The sequence below is a fragment of the Osmerus eperlanus genome, chromosome 13 (assembly GCF_963692335.1).
Source record: "Osmerus eperlanus chromosome 13, fOsmEpe2.1, whole genome shotgun sequence".
In the NCBI taxonomy this organism is placed as follows: domain Eukaryota; kingdom Metazoa; phylum Chordata; class Actinopteri; order Osmeriformes; family Osmeridae; genus Osmerus; species Osmerus eperlanus.
This window is the reverse complement of record NC_085030.1, coordinates 8,284,774-8,306,561: the sequence shown is the minus strand read 5'-3', so window position 1 is coordinate 8,306,561 and position 21,788 is coordinate 8,284,774. Positions and strand designations below refer to the sequence as shown.

The 21,788-nt window shown below is 47.1% G+C and overlaps 1 protein-coding gene across 2 annotated transcripts; it reads right to left on the bottom strand.

Annotated features, from left to right (window-relative positions):
* Positions 1-10,097: 10,097 nt before the first annotated feature.
* Positions 10,098-20,075, bottom strand: vimr2 (vimentin-related 2). 2 transcript variants are annotated; one of them, XM_062477134.1, is made up of 10 exons: positions 19,951-20,075; positions 19,170-19,314; positions 18,858-19,013; positions 18,646-18,765; positions 16,885-16,980; positions 15,979-16,110; positions 14,546-14,668; positions 12,599-12,709; positions 12,365-12,489; positions 10,098-11,327 (listed from the first exon to the last, which is right to left on the bottom strand). In XM_062477134.1, exons 1-10 carry the CDS (start codon positions 20,058-20,060, stop codon positions 11,285-11,287), a joined length of 1,161 nt encoding a protein of 386 aa, XP_062333118.1. In that variant the 5' UTR covers positions 20,061-20,075; the 3' UTR covers positions 10,098-11,284. The 2 variants fall into 2 exon arrangements, with proteins under 2 accessions (XP_062333118.1, XP_062333119.1); XM_062477135.1 differs by having other exon boundaries at positions 12,365-12,420.
* Between the last annotated feature and the right edge of the window lie 1,713 nt (positions 20,076-21,788).

Sequence of the window (21,788 nt, the reverse complement as noted above, 5' to 3'; positions counted from 1 at the left end):
ATCTCTAACTCCACTACACCGTAGCAAGCCTTGCTCTTGCAAACGAGTTACCAACAAAACCAGGCAGAGAGGAAGGAGATCACTCAAAAGAGGGTTATCGGTCATGTGCATGGGAGAGATTACCAGATAGTCCGACAGTAACACATCCTGGGGTTTAGAGAGACCGTTGATGAATGCCATTCAAGGTCACACCAGTAAACTTCCACCGCCTCCAACCTTCCGACCCCACAACATGTTAAGAAACAATTTGCTGCTGATCACGGGAGCCTTGCAGTGTTATTATCTTGTTAGGGCTCAGTTAAGAGGCCTGGGGCCTGGGGTGCCCCTGTCAGGAAACCCTGTGGTCTTCAGGCTGTCAATCCCCTGGGCAAGCATTACCATAACAACCCTAGCCAGACCGACAGACAGACAGACAGACAGACAGACAGACAGAGACAGATAGAAACACATGTTGCTAACCTCAAGGTAGTTATCCTCCCTATAATCTTTGAAGTGGCACATTCATCTGCTTTATTTGCTCCAAGAGACTGAATGGGTATTATTGTCTGAGCCAACTGGACTACAATGTACAGGGAGATTTTTTTTACCAAAATGAGGGAATGTAGTTGTCAGGGCATGACAGCCAGTGAACTGTTTTAGTTTGGCTTTATCTTTTTTCAGAGATTTTTTTCTACCAAGAGGGAACATTTACTGGAAGAGCCTGTTTAATGGAGTTATGAGGGCAACTTCATGGAGCTGTCTATGAAAGAACAGCGCGTGAAAGGTCCATCACAATCCAGCCTTTCAATCCATGTAAGCAAAGGTTTCCTGAAAACCTAAGCTGACACAACAAGACGATCCTCGATACAAAGTACTATTGAGTTCTACAAATATTACAAGTAGTTTGAGTCAAAAAGCATTCAAACTGCAGACAACAATGCCGTGACACACAGTGACCTATAATTGCCAACAGCACAGGGCTACAAATCGTGCCATTGGTCTGTCTTGAGGGCCTGTGGCTCTGAGGAAGGGAGCCATCATGAAATTGCAGAAAGCCAGTAAATCACTGTCAGATGGCCACAGGCTAACCCGTCCAAGCTCATGTTTCCATTCGTTTCACAGAGTTTACCAAGCGATAACAATAAGGGAAGAAGCGAGTTAAGAACGCCATTGTAAGTGGCTTGCAAGACAGATGTCAACGTGATGAACTTAGAACACAGTCCTTTGACAAACAAAAAGGAGAAGGAGTGATTTAATCTGGATAGTACTCCTCAGAGTGACTACACAATCTTAGCTTGGGAGTTTCATTCATCTGAAGAGACAGAAATGCTTCTGCTTTGTGAATACTATATGGCTCATAAATGCATTGGTACCAAGATAGACATGACCAAGCGAAGAAGCCGTATTTTGGGAAAGATCCAGACAGCTCTAATCTGCCAACATCGATTAAATGAACCCTTTTACAGTATGTTAAGAGAATATTTCCTTAAATCACTGCCAAAGCATTGCACTCCAACAAGCTTTTGAAGAAGTTCATGAAGACCATGTCTCTTCGATGGCAGGCTGCTGCTGATGTTTTAGTAATGCAGGTCAACTGCGGGTCTGCGGGGAGAAAGAAAGAGAGAGAGAGAGAGAGAGAGAGAGAGAGAGAGAGAGAGAGAGAGAGAGAGAGAGAGAGAGAGAGAGAGAGAGAGAGAGAGATTGACGGCAGAAAGATAGATCCCAAATGCAGACAGTGAGAGGAGCACGGGAGAAAGAGTGAAACAGAGAGAGAAAGAGGGTGGAATAGGAAGAGGGGTGGAATATGCCCAGAAACAACTGCCTCCCCCCTCCCCCCTCCTCTGTCTCTTATCTGTCTGCCCAGCCAGCTAAGCAGCACACAGCAGACAGACACAGCAGTCTGAGGCACAGCCAAGCTTCTCTGGCACCTCTCTCTATCTACTCACAGATGAGTTTGTAGTCCCAGCTTCACCTCTGTGTGAAGCCCAGCCCACACCAGGCAGCAGCGCTCTCCAGCACATCATTTACTGGCCAGATGTCTCGGATGTACTCAGAGGCACTGATTGCCTTGGAAATGGTAGAGGGCCGCTGTGTGAAACACACTGTTCAATGGTACAAAATACTAACTGCAGCACATTAGACTGTTCACAAGTCGAATTATCAGTAGAGAAATGTCTGTACCTCCACAGCAATCCCTGCTAAATCGATCAGCATTTTCATCATTTTACCATTAGGTGCTATTGATAAAAAATTAAGTGGTTGGTAATGTGAAGCCTGGCAGTGTGACTGGCAATGTATAAAGTTTTGTTTCCTTGGTAAATCGAAGAGACGTCTTATCAGATGATTATTGTCACTGAATTGTTCATTAAACACCCACCCTAAAGTGCTTCCTCTCCCCACATATGGAGATGGCTGCGTGTCTCTGGTTAGCATTCCTAGGTTAGCCTTTGTAAACACAGGCAAGATGTATATACAGAGAAGACTAGCCATGAGCGCTAGTGATACACAGAGAAAACATGTCAGCCTGCCAGAGGGATGTATTGACAAGCCAGACAAGTGATGTTAAAACTAGCTGGATATATTGGTAACACTGGTTTAGCAATGCTAGAGATAGCAGTCTGTGGTGGTGTTGTGTTTAGGGGGATACACAATCTAGAGGTACAGCCAGGCTAATGTTCCCCGAGTTCCTGGAGAATGGCAGGAAAACAGCAGTAGTCACCAAGGCCACATTGCAGACGTACTTTCGGGCAGCAAACCAACCTCGTCCCAGCCAATCACAGCCCAGGCAAACAGAGAGGATTATTGTATGTACACACAGATAAGAGTAGGACTGGAGAGGGGCAATTCGGCTTGCTGGACCTGATCTCCAAAGGTCAAGTGTGTCTGTGTGTGTGTGTGTGTGTGTGTGTGTGTGTGTGTGTGTGTGTGTGTGTGTGTGTGTGTGTGTGTGTGTGTGTGTGTGTGTGTGTGTGTGTGTGTGTGTGTGTGTTTGCATCTGTGTGTCTGTAAATGTGACAACAAATGAAAATCATACTATATTCAAGAGTGTGCTTTATTGTGTAAACACATGAATAAAACGATACTACAGTTATCTTGTTACTCTAGAGGAAGTTAGTTCAGACTACTATGGTCTCACATATCGACAGCACAGTAAATGCACTGCATCACAGGATAATTCATCTCAACGACTTGCCTGTATAACAGTACGGTGAGAAAAACACAGAGATGTTGGCTGTTAACAGTCGAGTTACTATGCCCTTAAACTAAGGAAGGTTCACCGCATGGGAACCCTCTTCAACAGCTACTCCACTTGTGTAAACATGAGCCCCGGTGTACTAACAACCTGAAATATTGTAAATGTAACCTCATTCCAGGAGAACACACTGTAAAGCCAGGCCTGACACTTGAAAATTCCCAAGCCTGTGTGACACAAACACTGGGCTTTACTGAGATAAATAAAAAGGGAGCAATTCCAATGCAATGGTAATTAAACAGTTTGTCTCTGTTACCGATTGGACTGCAAATCTCTGTCAATCCAAGTTACACTTACTGTACTGTATTCTCACATTAGGGCAATGACCCTCTACATAAGCGCAGACTAGAATAAATTAAGAGTGACAGATTTGTGTGTGTGTTTTGGGATTAGCAATGAGTAGCTCTGTTGTCCAAGTAGCTATAGTTCAGCCCCCAGAATGTAGTGACCCCTGTCTCTCTGGCTCCTATCCATAGACCGAGCCCTGTGCCAGCTCAACTCACAAGGCCACAAGGAGAACACACAAGTAAGCAAGCCAATAGTTCTTTGAATTCCACTCGGTCAACATCTGCTGAAACAACAATGCAGATTTATGCCTCAGTGAGATATCTAACACATTACTACCCCATTGGCTACACTTCATTTGCACTCTGGTAAACATGGGAAAGCTTGCGGCGGCCACAACTGAGGAAACGATCCAAGATAGTGATCTGCTTTCCCTCATGGTAGCTGCTACTTATGGGTCATTCCCAGTCTATTTAACTCTAAGCTCAAAGTTCACCCTCTTCGGACATTTGGATCCCAGTAGTCCTTTTGAGTGTGGAGACTGCCACAGTACTTGGGTGCTATACTGCAGAAGTCACGCTTGTTTTCCAGAGCTTTGTACAGTGGACATGTGGTTAGAGTGTTCCCTGTCCCTCAGAGACTGACTGTTTAGAGCTTCTTTCAACACTATGACCATTGGTCTTCCATGTAGAGGCAAGCATGCAGAGAGAATGTGAACTGTGTTGAGAACTATGAAGGTGGTGTGAGGGCCTGTTCACATTGCGAATCCCTGGACTCCATCTTTACACTGCTAGGAGGTACCTGAGTGACAGTTATGCATCGCCTGCACAAGCTTACGGACATGTTTTAATCCCTCAACTCCAAGGGACTGGATGGAATGATGGAAAAACCTATAGATTCAAGTAGATGATGCATGTGGTTGAACTTCATTTTGAACTCTGTGACTTACACTGTCATCAAACGTCTTGATTGCTTTAGATATCACCAAAGGCATTCATGGAGAGGGACTGTTGGCTTGGACAGAGGACTTTCAGTGGCTCTCGCTGTAATGTAAATGTAGACATTAGCTTACTGAGCAGCACCTTGCAGTAGTTCTGCACACAAGCTTGTCTCTTCCCATCGATAATAACCAGTGTCCTCATACATGATATTCTCCCCAGACCTTCCCTTCAGAGGATCGGAGGTCTGATGTTTATGCAGTTGCCATGGCAAGGGATGTCCTTTTGAGGGGGAGCAAGGGAGGTGACACACGATCCACATCATCCTTCCAGGAATATCAGTGGAGCCAGGGTGTCAACCAGAGAACAGGAGGGCTTTCTCTGTAGTCCTCTGCCTTAGTGTGAACAGTGGGCGAACGAAGGCAATCACATCCAGACAGAATTTATTTTTGCAGACATTACCGTGCCACCCAGAAGCAGAAGAGGAGTTATTGACAGACAGTGAACATGCAGAAAGAAAAATATTCCCATAAATGTGGAATGTGTCCTGCTGTAGCAAACATGATACCATATGAAATCATAATTTTTAGCTACTGTTTTTTCTTCGCTGGTATTATGAAGGTTCACATCTTCTCTGCTTCCTCGAGGTATTGCATTCCACCGAGACTAGATAAACACAAAGTACACCAGAAAAATAAGCTTTTTTATTGAAAATAGCATTTAAACAGATAAACAGGGACTTGAAATGAACCCTCTATGACGAAAGTTTGTCATGTAAGTTCAATATAACCTTCAACTGTGCTTTATGAGGCTGTGTTACCGTTGTAGATGTTTCACTAATTGTCAGTTAACAGGTTAATTTCTCTGTGTTTGTTCAATCAGGCATAAAAATTTCCACTTTCATGTTGTGTGCATGGGCTATGTCTATTGTTCCCGTTTAAGACAGGAGTGTAAGGCTACCATACGCTAGTAATTTCCTTAAAAAGTTCCAATGCATCAATCTTTACTGTTCATTTAATGGTAAAACAACATTTATTTTTAGGATCCTCACATGAAAACAATTAAAAACATTTTAAAAAGCACTAAATAAAAGTATATTTTCCCTGAAGGCACTTGGCAAGAGTAAAATGAAATGTGCACCTTTGACGTGTAGTCTGTGTTTACTGTAGAGCCCATAAAGTCAGAGGGCTTAAACGCTCCAAAAAAATGTAAGGTGAACATTTGGCGTTCCCTCCAGCCCAGCCTGCTTCCACACATTTGTCTTCATCTCAGAACAGTTATGGAGTCTGGCCTGGCCGCCAGCTCCTCTCTGCTTGTTTGATGATTAAATACATTTTGATTTGCCGGCCTGTTTTGTAAACTTCCTGTGTGGTTGTACCGTCAGGCCTGCATTCTCCAGCGCTGCTCCCCAAAGGCCTTGTGAGAACACCATTATTATCCCTGCAAATTAGCCCTGTTAACCCGCCCCTGCCCCGGCTCACTCTTTTTAACCCCTCATTTTTCACTGTGTCTGGACCCTGAATTGAGGAGGGCTGAAGGGGGAAGAGAAGGAGGTCTGGGTGTTTTTGGACACCCGCCCTCCACACCCCCTGCTCCATCCCTGTCCAACACATCCAAGCCCCTGTGAATATTAAACAGCAGCGACTGCAGGAATGCCAGGGGTAAATTGCCAGCAGATGTTGGCGGGGAGGGGGGGGGGTGGGGAGGGGGGGCTGGGGGTTGCTGAAGACGTGTTTTGTCTGCAAACGGAGCTGTAAAACATCACAGACCTGACATCTCCTTGGGGTGTGCCTTTGCAGAGCAGCAGCCCAGAGGAGGCACCGGCCCAGTGGCTCCTCTGGGCTGAGGTTCACCAGTGGCTAAACACTCAACCAGCCATTTAATGGTCACTCATAAGAGGTTGCAGGAAACAACCGGAACAAGAAGAAACTCCTTAATGTTGGAAGACAAGAAGGATTGGGCTCCTTGTAGAGCACTTGAGCCTTTCCCAATGTAGGTGCCATAATGGAAGGAAGGAATGCAGAGATTAATTGGTGGATAACCTTCTTACCACCGCAGAGTAATCTCAATTTGCTCCATATGCTGACCTCTTTTATGTGGGCCTTTAAAAGGTTTTAACCAGATAATCAAAGACATGAAGGTTTTGTCTGCATGATTGATGATTCAAGTCTCTGGAGCTTATGTGTCTTACGTCAGTTAACAAGCAAATTTAATTTGGGATTCAATGTGTACCAGCACTTTCATGAATAATGTGAACACTAGAGAACATGGGACTGAAGCAGAGAACTCACCAGGTACCTGCTGGCCTTGTCAGTACTGAGAGGAACCAGGCTGAGTCTCTGGGTGTCTGGGAGAAAGATGAATGAGTAGTGCTCAAAGAAAATGATTTCGTAGTTTGTTCCAAATACTAAACCAGCTGTACCTCCAGGCTATGGCTGCCTACATAAACTATGACACGTGTGATTTCTTTCTCCGAAGACAGATTATGATAGTTAGGACTACTGGGGCTCTGGTTCTTGGTCTGGGTCTCGAGAGGAACCTGGAGTCCAATTTGCAATGAGCAAATTCTGAATAGACAGAGACAGAAGAAAGGAGGTTCCACTCTGACTGATGCATGTACTGATTCATGAATTGTTTTAATAAACACTTTATAAGGAACACATGCGTGGAGAAGCGTTTTAAAGACAATTATATGCTATGAAGGTCAAATACATTCTTCTATAGTCACCAAACACAAACTACAGCATTCAACAACTCTGACATCCTCAACAAGGACAACATAGGAGGCTACACCCATTGGCCATCCATGTAGGCCATCTGCCAAGAGACGAATACTGTAATTGGGTGGTGGATCTATGTAAGTCGTGGCCTGACAATAAAGTCACTGCTCTGAGACTGACGCTAACACCCTGTAATGGACATGAAAGCCGCTGCCACAGTGGAATACAAATCCTGCCTATTAACAAGTGTTCCCTAAAGCCAAGACTTTTATCCGCTTCCATTCATTTCACCCTCTGAAGTTGATTAATTGGACACTTAGGGAAAAGGTTGACCTCTATCAACTTTGGCTGAGACTAATTTGCTTCAGGAGGATGAGAATAGCAGAATCTATGCTAAAATGCCACACTTTGTCTAGACCATTGGCATTGATAAAGAGTTCAAAATGGAATCCGGTTTACATAGAAACTGAAAATAGATATCTACACAGGATTCAGTCCCCAGCAACACATGGCAGAGGTGTTTCCCACCTGCTGTGGGAGATATGGGGCAGCTTATTGTGGTAACTGTGGAACCATGCTGTCAACAGTCATTCAGTTACACACACCAAATGGGAACCGAAGATATGAGGGGCACTGATGACAGGGTAGGGGACTCCAAGTTCTCACCACCAAACCACAATGATTCATATAGATTTATGCATGAGTGCATGAGTGAATGGATGCATGTTGGTGTGCATGGCCCTATTTGCTTCAACAAACAGAGTTCTAGTGTTTTCTCTGCACCAGGTCCATGAGCAGTGGTGCTTGTCGTTCTCCCACAGTGGACTCAAGTCCATGACCCCTATAAAAAGAGAGCGATGCCCACTTCCCTCTCCCCTCAGACCTGCCAGTGCAGTCCCAGGGGGACAGAGGCCACATCATTTATTATTTGTTCCTCTCTTGTTAAGGAAATACTTTCTCAATAACTCCCTTGACTTTGTATATTTTTACAGTCCTTATTTTCTTCCGTGTTTTAACCCCCCTTTTCTCGTATTTATTTGCAGAGTAAACACCAGATTGGTCCTTCACTTCCAGACTGTATTGAAGAAACCTTAAAAATTACTTTTCTTCTCATTGAGGACAGTGTTTATTTGGCTGGCTGATGTGGTTGGGATAAGGGCAGCAGGGGTAACCTGGGGGAAGGGGACAGATGAAGTGAGTCATGCAAGCTGGCCTGGTTACTGTTACCAGGCCAGTGTTAAGTCTAAATCCAATTCCTCCTCACCTGCCGATGGAAGACATGTTGACTGATTCACGCACTGAGGTTGAGATCGAATGTCATAATTCGTCGTCAACGGCCCTGTCACTCTCGTAATCAGGCATTCTTTCACCACGTGAAGTCAAAGGGATGTTATACACAACCGACACAGTGTGAAATAGTTCATGTCAGCAAGAGTGAGTCGTGAGCAGGTCATGTTTACAGTTTCTATCCTCCATTTCAATACCATTCCGGTACAAAGGGGTCCAATGATCAGTTATTCTCAATTATCTTTTAGTTTGTTGATGTAGTTGTTGGTGCTCCCTCCTCCTCTCTGAAACTCATCAAGGGTGACAGGATTAAAAGGCCAGGCCCGCCTCTGACCACTGACCCGTGACTCAGCTTTGAAGACTGCTCCCCCTAAAACCAAATTATCCAGCACAAAAAACGAGGGGTGCTGGAGGTCTGCCCCAGGCCCCTCAATGTCACAGACTAGCGTTTAGAGGTTAACAGTCATTTTTCTCTGCTGTCAAGGACTTCTGGAGGGGGTGAAGGAAAACAGTGCTGGGCAATCCCACACCTCGAAGAACACCAAACCATTTGGCTCTTTGTTCAGCATAAGCAGGCCTTACTTATATAGTATAGTTATATATATAGTTATATAAATAGTTGTTGAGAGATTCACATATAACTCTGTGAATTCTATATCAGAGAATTCACAGAGCCACTGTGTAGTCACTGCCCTTTTGATTGGGGTATTATAGTGAAGATAAGCCCACTGTTCAAAAAATGCATTTTGGTCAATCCTTTTCACTTTCTAATTTAAATGTAAAAGGTTGATAATCTTTTTGAATTCGTTAAACAAAACTCATAAGCAAAGATATTCTACTGTTTGCATTCAAACATTCAGGATGATAATGGATATTTATGTCCCTGGCAAAAAATTAAAGATATTTACTGACATTTGCAGGCTGGGAGCAGTACCTTGAGCTAGGGCAAGCTGGGGGATGGCAGACCGATGGTGTGTGTGTGTGTGTGTGTGTGTGCGCGTGTGTGTGTGTGTGTGTGTGTGTGTGTGTGTGTGTGTGTGTGTGTGTGTGTGTGTGTGTGTGTGTGTGTGTGTGTGTGTGTGTGTGTGTATAGAGGGGTGAGGTTAGAGGGGTCGGAGGGCTGGAGGGGATATAAGTCTTAAGGATCCAGACCTGGGAGGCAGAGGACATGATTAAGCGCTGTGGCCCCACAGACCGACCTGCTTCCTCCCCAGCCTTCCATGTTTCATGTCCATACAATTAAACAAGTCATCCAGGCTTTCCAGCCCTGCCCAGCCCTGCCTAGCCCAGCCCCACCAGTCCCCTCCACAGTACAGCTCCTCCAGGGCCCAGCCTCCATTAACCAGGAGTCTAGTGGCTATGGCTAATCTTATCGGATCCATTATTAGCAGCATTCTTCATCTTTATGGCAGAGTTAACCAGCCTTTGATACTGTTAACAGCTGAGAACATTCACAAGCGAGGTGAAGCATGAAGATGAATGGGAGAGGGGTCCAGGGGAATAATTTAGCCTGTTAAATGTATGGTTGTGATGGCGAGGAGAGACACTTAGGCGGAGGGGATGACACAAGCACGTTCTACACACACTGGAGTGTTAGTGTCAGCACTGAGCTCATTAAGAAGACAGGAAACAAAGTCAAGAAGTTGTCAAGCTAACTTTATTGGTATGCCAATTATGTATATATACATAATACAGCACATATTGGTTAAACACAAACAATGCAAACTAAACCGGTGGAGACGATGGATTTGAAAACATTTCAGGGCAAAGGGGGTCCTCAGGACTCTCTGGTTACACATAGGGAGCCCCTCCTCGCAGGTCTTGCACCAGAGCAGGTTCTACAAATACAGCTGTTCACATCAAGTCAATCTTGGTATCCAGGCGGTACCTTTTCAATCACAATGAATGCTATTGACAAACCTTTAGCAATACTTGTACAAAATAAGCACTGTGAAGAAGTAGTGAGCACAGTGGTCCCAAACAATTCTCAAGCTCATGTTTTCAGTAAGGTTTTCCTATGGACCACAGAAAGACCACATAACAACTCATTGGCAAACTAACACGCTGACTATAAGCTTGACAGTGCTGATAATGTCAATCCCATGCAAAGCTAAAGGTAGGTGACCTGCTAGGTCTAGTTAAGCTGGTCTGACTGGAGGAAGAGAGCACTGGTGCAGAGGGAGGGAAGAGGGGATACGAGTGTACACAACTGACTCTGTTTGAGTGATGGGGATGAGAAGGTGACTGATTCTACAGTCGCACACTGAGGTGGTCTCATTGTCTATGAAAGGGGGTTTGGAGGGAGACTAAACAGTCCATGTTCTCTATATCAGTGTGTCAGCTTCAAACACTGGAGCTCTGGAGGATCGGAACTACTTAGGAAGACCCCACCACCACCCCTTATTTGACTCCCAGATCACAGACACTGAATGAAAACATGCTCACATGTTGGACTCCATCCCCCTCATCCCGGTGTGAGACTGTCCCATTACTCTTGTGAGACAGGGGTCACCTGCCAGTGACCTGTTATCAATGGTCCTGCCCTGGCCTCCAGACATCATTAATCTGTCATGATAGGTTTACATCTGCTCCAGTGGTTGCGTGGTGCTCAGCTTCATGTGATCCTACGGCTGATTTACGTAAGTCTGTTTTTTCTGTGTTGCTCTTTGTCTGCGGCGAATCTTTGTGTGTGTATGTGTGTGTGTGTGTGTGTGTGTGTGTGTGTGTGTGTGTATGTGTGTGTTTGTGTGTGTGAGGTGGGGAGGGGGGGCGGGGTTATACATTGCTCTCCTCCCACAGCGGCCGGTCTGTCCGGCATCCTCTCACAGGTAGCACAGCCTCTCATCCTCTTCCTCCACCAATCCCCTGGGGGGGAGAGGAACAGGAAGACGGTGTTAGCATGATGTGCTCAGTTACACAGTAGAGCCACTGTTCTGCAGATCCCAGTTCCTGTGGAGACGTTTCTCCTTGTGCTACATGAACAATCAGACCGTGCTCTGCGCCGAACTGCCGCAACAAGGCTGAATCTCACATCAAGGCACACATTTGACGTGGAACAACAGAGGGCAGCAGCTGGGCAACTGCTGAGAGGGTGTTTAACCGGCAAAATGGTGCCGGTAATTGTGGCCCGGGTTGTTAGGGTGCAGGTTTCAGGAGCACAGAGGGCTTAAACACCTGCTTTCAGTTTTGAGTCATGTTTTAACCATGGATTATGGAACGCCCATCCTTTAACTAAAATAAGGAGAAAAATAAGTATTTTCCATGTTTTGTATGTTTTTGGAACCGTCTGTTCGGGGACGTGAGTGTTTCAAAACCCTCTGCTAATGTATGCTTGTGTGTGCATGTTTGTGTGTGAACCTGACATTAAAAGGCCACCATTGAGCCTGTCTGGCAGCAGCCCAACACACAGTCTGACAGTGCAAAGTCCTTTCTGCTCATTTTAATCAGGCACTGTGCGGGGCAGCCTCTGCCTGGGGCTTTGTGTGCCTGCAACGGTCCACCTGAGGGTCAGTGGCGGTCAGAGGCGAGCGGACGAGTGTCAGAAACGGGGGGGTCGGGAAGGGCGGAGTGCGTCACACTACATACCAAGACGGCAGATGGTCCGAGCCTCCTCACACACAAGAGGGGGGGCACACACGACACGAATGTCTTCAAGGACACATTCAGGAAACGACATCATGCTTTCTATAATTGCTTGAGACCCTGTTTCCTGTGAATCCGGCCAACAAAGGAAGTTGGGCCTTTGTTTTCAGTTATGTCTTAATATGGGTTATAGGGGCTTCCCCGGTGACATCATTATACAATTCAGAACCATGAATAACATCAACTGCCAACGTCATTGGAGCATACAATGAACCTGAGGCCACTAAGGACATGTCGGGACACCTCGGCTGGACACTCACCTGTAGGCAGCGATCTCGATGTCCCTGGCCATCTTCTCACTGAGGAGATCCTGGTACTCCTCACACTGCTGCTTCATCTGGATATCAAGGTCCTCCTGCTTGTACCCCATCTCCTCAATACGACACTAAACACACACACACGGCATGGACATGAGTTGGTTGTTTGGTTCATTCGATGTTTCTGGCAGTTGGACTGGATGTGAGTGGGCAGCTCAGTGTGTGCACTCTCTTCACCTCCAACTCTTCGATCTGCTCCAGGTATTCGGCTTTCTTCATCTCTCCCTCATCCTCCAGCTCTTCATTGCACTTCTCCAACTCGATCAGCTCTTTCTCCAGCTCCCCGATCTACACACACATACACACACACAAACACCGATAATAACATGATTTAATGTTGATCAGTGGTGGCATCCTGGTGTGCACAGACATGAACATCGACAATCAACTGACAGCTTCGTGACCAGACACAATATTACCATATTAGAATAATACCGGCCTAAAGTGAAGAAAATGTTGCCTGTTCTCTCCGCACAGCACAGATAAACCTCAAACCGTGCGCTCGCTTTCAAACAAACAGAGCACAACACCCCCCTCCACCCCCGCCTCCTCAGACACACTACGCCCCGCGCTGAGTAATCACAGCAATCAGAGAAGTTAAACAATTAGCTGTCAGAGACAGATGGGGGATCCAGGCAGCCTGCCTCTCTCTTAGGTACATCAGAGGAGGCCCAGGCCCAGTGATAAAAACACTGATGATGATGATGATGACGATGATAGCTTCCTAACCTGGTCATCTCACTAACTCACTCACTCACTCGTCTATGGCAGGGTAAGTGAGGCCTGGAAGTGTACCCTCTGCGTGTGTGGGCAGTGTGTGTGTGTGTGTTCAGGATTGCTGTGTGTATTTTAGACAGAGTGAGGTAGTCGGGAAAGAGAGAGAGAAAGGGAGAGAAAGGGAGAGAGAGAGAGAGAGAGAGAGAGAGAGAGAGAGAGAGAGAGAGAGAGAGAGAGAGAGAGAGAGAGAGAGAGAGAGAGAGAGAGAGAGACAGAGATAGATAGAGAGAGAGAGAGAGAGAGAGAGAGAGAGAGAGAGAGAGAGAGAGAGAGAGAGAGAGAGAGAGAGAGAGAGAGAGAGAGAGAGAGAGAGAGAGAGAGAGAGAGAGAGACAGACAGAGACAGAGACGAGAGAAAGAAAGAAAGAAAGAGAGACAGGAAAGGAGGAAATGGAGTAGATCCATCTGTCCGTGGGGCAGAGCAGGGGCTCGTGTGCTGCACATTAGGGAAGAGGATATGCTGTTATGACATCATGGCTGCGGTTCCAGAGGGGGCTGTTTATTTAAAGAGTGGAGGCTAGGACCACAACCACAGTAATGAGAACCAAACCGCCATGTTTGTTATTGAAATGGGAAGGTGTCAGCTGTGGTCTGACCATTGATGGTTCTGTGTTGGACGGGAGAGCTACGAGCTGTTACTGTAATGTCTTCAGGCTAGAGTTACTGTAGCCAGAAGACATTGACTGGTTACATGATGTGTAATTGATGGCAGCTTTTGAAGGATGTTCTGACCAAGTCACCGAAATGTCACTCTCCAGATTCTCAGCAAAGTCATTCTCCCACCATTATTTCTCAATAAGACAGAAAGATGGAACAGGGACAAAATAACAGATGAAGGTCTATTTCCTCTTTCCAGTTTGGTCTGGAGTCTCTACAGACTGAGTGGGTGGATGTCTGTAAGTGTGTGAAGTTTCAGAAGTTAAGGATTTGGGAGAGAACATAGACGCAGTGAGAAACTCGGTGCTTAATAATAGCAGACAGTGAAGAAGATAAACCTATTTGGGACCGGGCCGAGTCCTATCTACTCCCGGTGAAATCTTTCAGAGTAAACACTGCGGTCGACAGGATCTCCCGGGCTGTGTACCCTTCCTGTCAATCAACGTCTCACACCTCGAAACCCGCAGAGGGGAGCCATTCATTTCGAGTGTAATGCCTGATTTAAGGGCTGACGTTTGACGGGGAGCCCATGCCGAGCTCCTCTCGCCTGAGAAAAGATGGGAGAATGTTCTAGAAGGAAAGTATAGGTGAGGGAATAAACTGAAGCTAGCTGCGACTGCAGGTAGTGATAGAGGGGAGAGGACAGTGGAACGACGAAGGGACAAAGGAAAGGAAGATAAGGAGCACTCACCTGCTTTTTCAGTTCATTGACGTCGGTAATCTTGGAGACGTCCGTGCCCCTTGACCCGGAAGCCAGCTCCCCTTGCTGCCCGTTTCCAACGGCAACCACAGCGGAGGACATGCCACACTCATACTGGAAAACAGACCACATAGAGAAGTAACTGTTAATGCCTGTTTTACAATTTCACATGGCCAATACATTCAGTCACTTGAGGGAGGTGGTCCTTCCATAAAGCAAACGTCTTTATATTGCAAACCCTATAAAGCACAGCATGTACTTAGGGAGACTGCTCCTAATGCACCCTCTATACAACATGATACTTTTTCTTACCGCTGAGACTGGTTTGGACGTAGTTGTAAAGTGTAATCAGAGTCTTTATTGGCTTGGCCCTCACACACGATCCTGACCCCCCTCCCCACCCCCAAACCCCCAATGACAACCACATTTCTGATTAAGAGGAACAAATGGATCAGCAAATGAGCGACACAGAGGCCCACAGGTGTGCCACAGTCAGCCAGCAATCACCATTACGGTTCAAGCCCAATGGCAATCAGGTTTGGATTGAGACAATTGCACCTTGTGAGACACTAATAGAGGCCAGGCTCAGACAGGGCCGGGTCCAGCTGGCAAGACATGAAGGAGGGAAGAGGAGGAGGAGAGGGGAAGAGGGGAAGGGATGAAGGGGGCAGTTGGAGGGAGAGTATAAGTGTCTGGGTTAGGAAAAACAAGAGCTGTAGTACATTATGGGCCAAAGTCTACACACACACACACACACACACGTGGACACACACAGACACACACACAAATGAAAATGCAAACCCACGCAAATGAACATGCAAACCCCCCCCCCACACACACACACACACACACACACACTTAGCTCACTCTCCAGAGAACCTCAAGTTTAGCCTCCAGTGCTCTCTCAGAAGTGGCAACCCCGCCCGCCCAGCCCCCCGCCCCCGCCACTATGCAGAGGAGTCTGGGAAGGTGGCCAGCGGTCTGATTACAGCCGTGACCTTCCTGAGGGGGCCAACATCCTCGACCCTGAGAGGGTCAGACCCACCGGAGCTCCCAGTTGAACCCAGCGGAGCACTAAGGCTGGCAACACACACACACACGAGGGGACAAAGCCGTCCTGTTCTGGTGTGAAGCAGCACCTCAGATTCTCAGCTACTTCCCCAGTGTTGTGTCAGGAGGCAAAGAAAACAAGCGGGACAGTCCTTTTGCGATGTGTGAAAGCTCCGATTTATGTCTGCACTGGCCAGACGCTTTCAAGAGGGAAGAGGGGGCTGCAGACTGTCACTGGGAGGAAAGGGGGTGGCCTTCTGAGGGGCTGTGTGCCTTTCTGTGTGTGTGTGTGTGTGTGTGTGTGTCTGTGTGCCTGTCTGAGCGCGCGTGTGCATATGTGTACATACAGTACAGTACATGCTTGTATACTGTACCTGCAGGCTCTCAGCCAGCTGGCAGTAGTACTCCTTGATCTGCAGGGCTGGGGTGATGTCAGGGCTACAGAACTCCACTGCTGTCATGGCTCCCTCCGCCCCCTCAGCAGGCTCCGCCAGAGTCTCCACCGTCTGCCGACCAGAGCAACATTCAGACCCCGACATGTTTCTCTGCGAGTCCCACAACCTCCATTAGAAACGTCTGTCCATCCATCATATCGAGTGTTGGAGTAATGCCCACGCCAGACCAACGATCTGCTCTTTTCCCCACATTCACGCTTGACGATCTACCAGGGGAATATGAGGTGCTTGGACATGCAGGTAGTAATAATAGCAGCTCCTAAAACAAAGGGGACTTCTGTTTTCATTTGTTACACAGCCGCCATTCCCGGGCCGTGAGTTATGGAGCGTGTCCCCGAGGGAGTGAGTTAAACGGCGGGCAGCAGGGCAGCAGGGCTTCAAACAGAAACGTACAGAGTGATGGAGGTCCTCGTGCCTCCACACTGGCTCTGCTGCCCTCCAGCCTCCATGCTCCCTCATCTGATACCAGGATGGATCTGTCAACTGCTGCAGAGACTAGGAGCAGCTGGGCTGAGGTGTGTGTATGTGTTTTGTGAGTAGGATATATTATCTCTGAGATGTACCCCATGGCTCCTGATTTGAATTCTACCTCTGGTTCTGCTTTAACAGTAGTGCTTCTGGCATCACCAGGTCACCTGGCGACAGGCTGTTTCCAGCACCTTCTAAAGGGCTTCTTTCCATCTCCGACCTCCTGTCTGACCAACAGCAGCCAGTAGTACTGTTTGTGTATCCTCAAGAGACACCAAGTCCATTCCTCTTTTATGCTGTTTTGACTGGGTAATGACATTTACGGTTTTGACCCCCCCCATCCCCCTCCCCTCTTACCGTGGCATGTTGGGCCTCCATGTTAGCAAGCTGCTCCTCGTAGATGCAAACCTGCTCCCTGAGGGCCAGGCACTCAGCTGTCACTGCGTCCACATCCTACAGGGGGCAGCAGAGAGACGGAACCCACTGTCAGAGCAGGAGAGAAGCCCCTCTCTAAGCATGAGAACATTAGCACCATGAGACAGACACTGCAATGCAGACCTGAAGGAGGAAAAGGAGGAGGAGGCGAAAGGGAGGAGGGAAGAGATGACAAGAGGGAGATTTGATGGGGGGGTAATTAGACAGAAAAGCCTTGTTCTCCCATCCATTCACCAGCAGGGGTTTTCAGTGTAGCCACTCTGATAAGGGCCTGATTAATTGGTGATGAATTCAATTAGTGTGGGGTTCTGCATTTGCATTTGAATGTATGTGATAGGACTGCCTTTCTGTGCACTGTGCATCTCCCCCCAGGGATCAATACAGTATATCAATACTGTATATCTGTGGAGATATACATATTTATCTATTTAAAGATCGATTTATTGTATCCATCTCTCCATCTAGATTTTGGTCAAATCTCCCGGATCTCTAATGGACCTGAGTTAGGTAGTCAGCAGTCTGTAACTTTGATATCTTCTAGACAGCCATGACATGAGATTTTAATCTGGTTAGCAGAGATTAATCTCTATGCAAACTAGCCGATAATGAGAGAGCCTTGGTCTCTCCGGAGTCTATGCTCTGGGAAAATCCCTTCCAACTCAACCCCCTTCTCATGTTGGATGCTGCTTCAGTGTGCTTCTCTTGTGTCTTGCTGAGAGCCATCCTACTGTTGCCACTGAATCTTTCAAACATAACCACCAATTGACTCCACACGAAAAAAAGCCCTAGATCCAGATGAAAGCAAAGGGAGCACTCCAGAGAAATGGCTCACAGGGCGCAGCGCCATCCAATGCGGGCCCTTCTACCACAAATCAAACGTAGGCTACTTAATCAATAGCTAATGGCAACGCTGCCTCTTGGTCGCTGGACTACAGCTCTCACTGCCCGGCCTGCCTTGTTCTGCCTCCCTGCCGCTGTCGATCAGAGAGCCACCATGTTGAGAAATCTGCAGTCTGTGGTACGGTTCTGTGTTGCGCTCTGCTCTCCTCCTCCTCCCACTACCTCCATCTCCCTGCCGCTTTCCCACCAAGACGAGCTCTCTGCTCGGGGCTCCAGCTGCTTCCCATTGACAAGCGCAGGGCCGAGCCAGCCAGCGCATTACTGCAGCACATTACTGTCTGTATTGCATCTGTACGGGAGAAATTAAAGCCTGAACAACTCAATAAGGACACAGGGAAACAGCTCCCCTCACATGCGAGCCCGGCTGGGCAGGGAGATGGGCTGTGACATGTGTGGCCACAGCCAGGGAGGTTTGTAGCTCAGATTGCGTTGTGGCCACGGGCCCAGACTGTGGGACTGTTGGAAGCGATGGTGATGTTGATGGGCAGAGCTTCAGAGGAGCAGCTGTGCACAGCTCGAACTTCCAGAGGTTGGAGTGAGAGGCAGGCTCACAAAAGACTAAGTCAGCTATGGCAATAGTGCCATCTAGTGGTTCATCTATGTAATCACAGTTACTTGGAGTAAATGATGTGAGATGTGGCTGTTTTATGCAGTTTTACAACTGCCATGCCATTGGGATATCTGCAAGGGGTTAAAGGTTACTGGCCTGCTACTTTGACCAATCCAGTAAAGAAGGCAAACCGAGGTGTCGCACCACAATTGTATTGGCAGAGAGCGCATTACCATGGCAACGTCCTCCCTCTGCTCCTGGACGAGGGTCCTCTGCTGAACGGCCTTCTGGTGCTCCTGTTGCAGACACTCCAGCTCACTCCTCAGCTCCTCTGTGACACCCAGGATCTCCTCCTGGACTCACAGAGGAGGGAGGGGTCAGTCTCTCTCTCTCTCTCTCTCTCTCACACACACACACACACAGAGCTGGTCAAAGCAGCGGGCACCTTCTCTTTGCGCAGTCTCTCCACCACAGCGTCCAGGCTGTAATCGGGGACAGCGATGGCGGTGGAGGTGGACGAGGCCTGCTGGCTGCTCAGCCTGTCCTCCAGAGCCAGGATCTGAGTCTCCAGGGACTCGTTCTCCTCCTCAAAACAACGGGCCTGCCGCGCACACACACAGATGTAGTCATGTAAATAGACATATACACATACAGGTACACAGAGACAGACAGGATACACATGAGCATGAAGGAGCAGCCATTCCTGACCATCTGTGCCCTCTGGTCTGCACTGAAAATGGATGTTTGGGACTCTCACCAATTCAATGAGGGTGGCCAGGCGATTGTTGAGGGCGGCAAGGATGGTGCGATCCTGAGTGAAACGACTCAGGCCTTCCTTGTTTATGGCCTTGGCAGCCACAAAGTCTAGCTGCTCGCACTCACACTTGTGGCCAGCCGCACCCCTGGAAGGAGGACAGACTGCGATAAGGAGAGGCCATGGGTTCCAACCAAAATGTTGCATTGTAATTCAAAGGCTACGAGAGAACAAGTGGGCGTACATAATGCACCCTTGCCCTCACTGGCTCCACTGAATACTTGGACGCTGAATTGTTGCCTCGCCCAAATCAAGTCAGTGTAAATGAACGCCGTGATGTCATTGTTTGGTGTGAGTACAAAAGGCATTTGTCATGGCCCTTCAAATTTTCCCTCTGGCACAAGCAGGCGTAACCAGAGCCTGAGCACACAACAGCCAAATCTGTGACACATAATACCTAGAGAATGTCAACATATCCCTTCAATTACATGCATCATAATACATAGTTGATGAGTAGAACCAGCATAACCGCCAATACTGATTAATATGAACTTGGATTCAGCATCAACATGACATCAACTGACTGGTGTAATTCTAAACACAAGTCATTCCTTCCGTGTACCTCAACAGCAGTGTCCCATTTTGGTTCTTTTGGGAAGCATGTCTCTCACACCATCAATATAAGCGCAAGCCTTCTGTTCCAGTATCCACCATGAAAAATGCATTTTCTACAAGTGTGCTCCAGGTCAAGATGGATGTGAAGGTCTCTTGTAGAAGCACTAACCTGGCTGGGGAGCGGTACTCTTCAGCACACTGCATACTGGAGCCTCCAGAGCGAGCCCACTGCTCCTCCTCAAACAGCCTGCGGTACGACGACACTCTGAGCATGGTCATGGACAACACTGGAACACTGGCTGGGAAACTGGATTTGAGTCCAGGCAGGGGTTTATATACGAGGAGGAGATGGGAATGTTGCATGGAGTCGTTGGATGTCTCATGAGGAGCTGACTGGACTAACTATAGGGGCAAGTGTCAGAGACGGAGGATTTCACACAGACAAGCCAATTCGCTATGGTGACCAGATCACAGTACCTTCGTGTCTGCATTGTTTTATTTCAATAAATATATATATCTCTTTAGCTATTTAACTACATGTCTAGTTGTGTTCCCACTGAAGTGTTAATCCACTGAACAGAAGATTGACAAAATTGTCCAATGTAAAAAGAACAGCCCGCCAATTACTTCTTTGTACAGTTTTATTTTTGTTAAAATAAATTAAAAGTACCAAAAACAAAACTGAATAGTTGAAAACTAAAAGGTGTGCAAGTTTTCGTTTGCATGTGTACCATATTACTGGACAGACCGTTACAAAACCTTAAGCATGATGAGCAGATATGACAGCACGTGAACTACAGGACAACACTGAAGAGCAGGGACTTGCCCCCCACCTGGCCTGTGTCTTATACAAGCAGACTACAAAAGCTTATGAATAAATTACAATCCCAAAGAATTCTTAGTCTAGGTCTGGAATCCAGACAACAGGGTCCATTCCTCCCTGTGTTACTCATAGTTTGGCAAAGTGAAGTCGAAGGCTATGCCATCCTTGGGGAATGCAGAAGCATGCCTGGCCCACCCTAGGAATTGACTGTACGGGTTTGAACGCGACACAGGAAGCTACAGTGAGTTGGGCCTAGTCAACAACGAGCTGACAGGTGCATGAAGGTCACACATGGTATGAATAAAAAAAATTACCAGTTGTCTGACAATAATCCTGAAAGTTGCCTGTATGGCCTCTGTGATGTTATTTACTGACTGAGGAGTTGACCAAGGACTGTTTCTGTTTCCTATGGGAGGTGGAAAAATGGTGTCACAAAAGCAGCCCAGGACTGCTTAACAGACTGTGCCATGTAGTAATGTTAGTAGGAGGGTTATGAGTAAAACATAGGAGGAAACAGTGTCATAAATGCAAAGGAGTTCCTTGTTTTGTAGTTGCAGCATGTTCCATGACGGGAATAAAAACTCAAATGTCTTTAGTGGCACACTGGAAAAAAAGATTGCTACCCAACAGGTTTCCCCTTACAGAGCATAAACCCTTTAAATCCTGCTCAACTATCATAAAAAATCATATTACAGAAATCTGCGTTCCTTAGGAGTCTAACACAGCAACTGGGCATAAAATGATCTATACCCAATATCAGGTACACAAAGACAAATAAGTGTTAGACATTATACAGACCCAAAACAAAACAAAACAGAAAAGCTTCGAGGTATACGAAGGCTCAGTTTATAGCACAGGAGGCGGCTAGAAGCGAGAAAGCTGTAAACAAACACATGAAGACACACCCAGAGAGATAGGGTACCACCTGCATGATGAACATATGACACATTCTAAAGACACAAGGACACACATCGCACCATTACAGCAAGAGGCAACAGCAGAGTCAAACACCCACAGAGGTCTAATAGGGACAATGGTCACTATATATACACACACCAGTTAAGACATCGAGATCATCGCTTTGTGAAGCATTTAAGAAACAGCATCTGGACGCGGCAGTGATGATGACTCGTCACTCTGCGCTTGCCGACTGGGATGTTAGTGTGGTGGAGGGTTGGGTCACA

Bases quoted from the DNA above. Each gene is read 5' to 3' on its own strand.
- vimr2 (XM_062477134.1), bottom strand. From the start codon at position 20,060: ATGACCATGCTCAGAGTGTCGTCGTACCGCAGGCTGTTTGAGGAGGAG. The intron at 19,014-19,169 runs GTGAGAGTCCCA...TGTGCGCGGCAG, and splicing joins TGGCCACCCTCATTGAATTG to GCCCGTTGTTTTGAGGAGGA. The intron at 12,490-12,598 runs GTGAAGAGAGTG...GTGTGTGTTTAG, and splicing joins AGCAGATCGAAGAGTTGGAG to TGTCGTATTGAGGAGATGGG.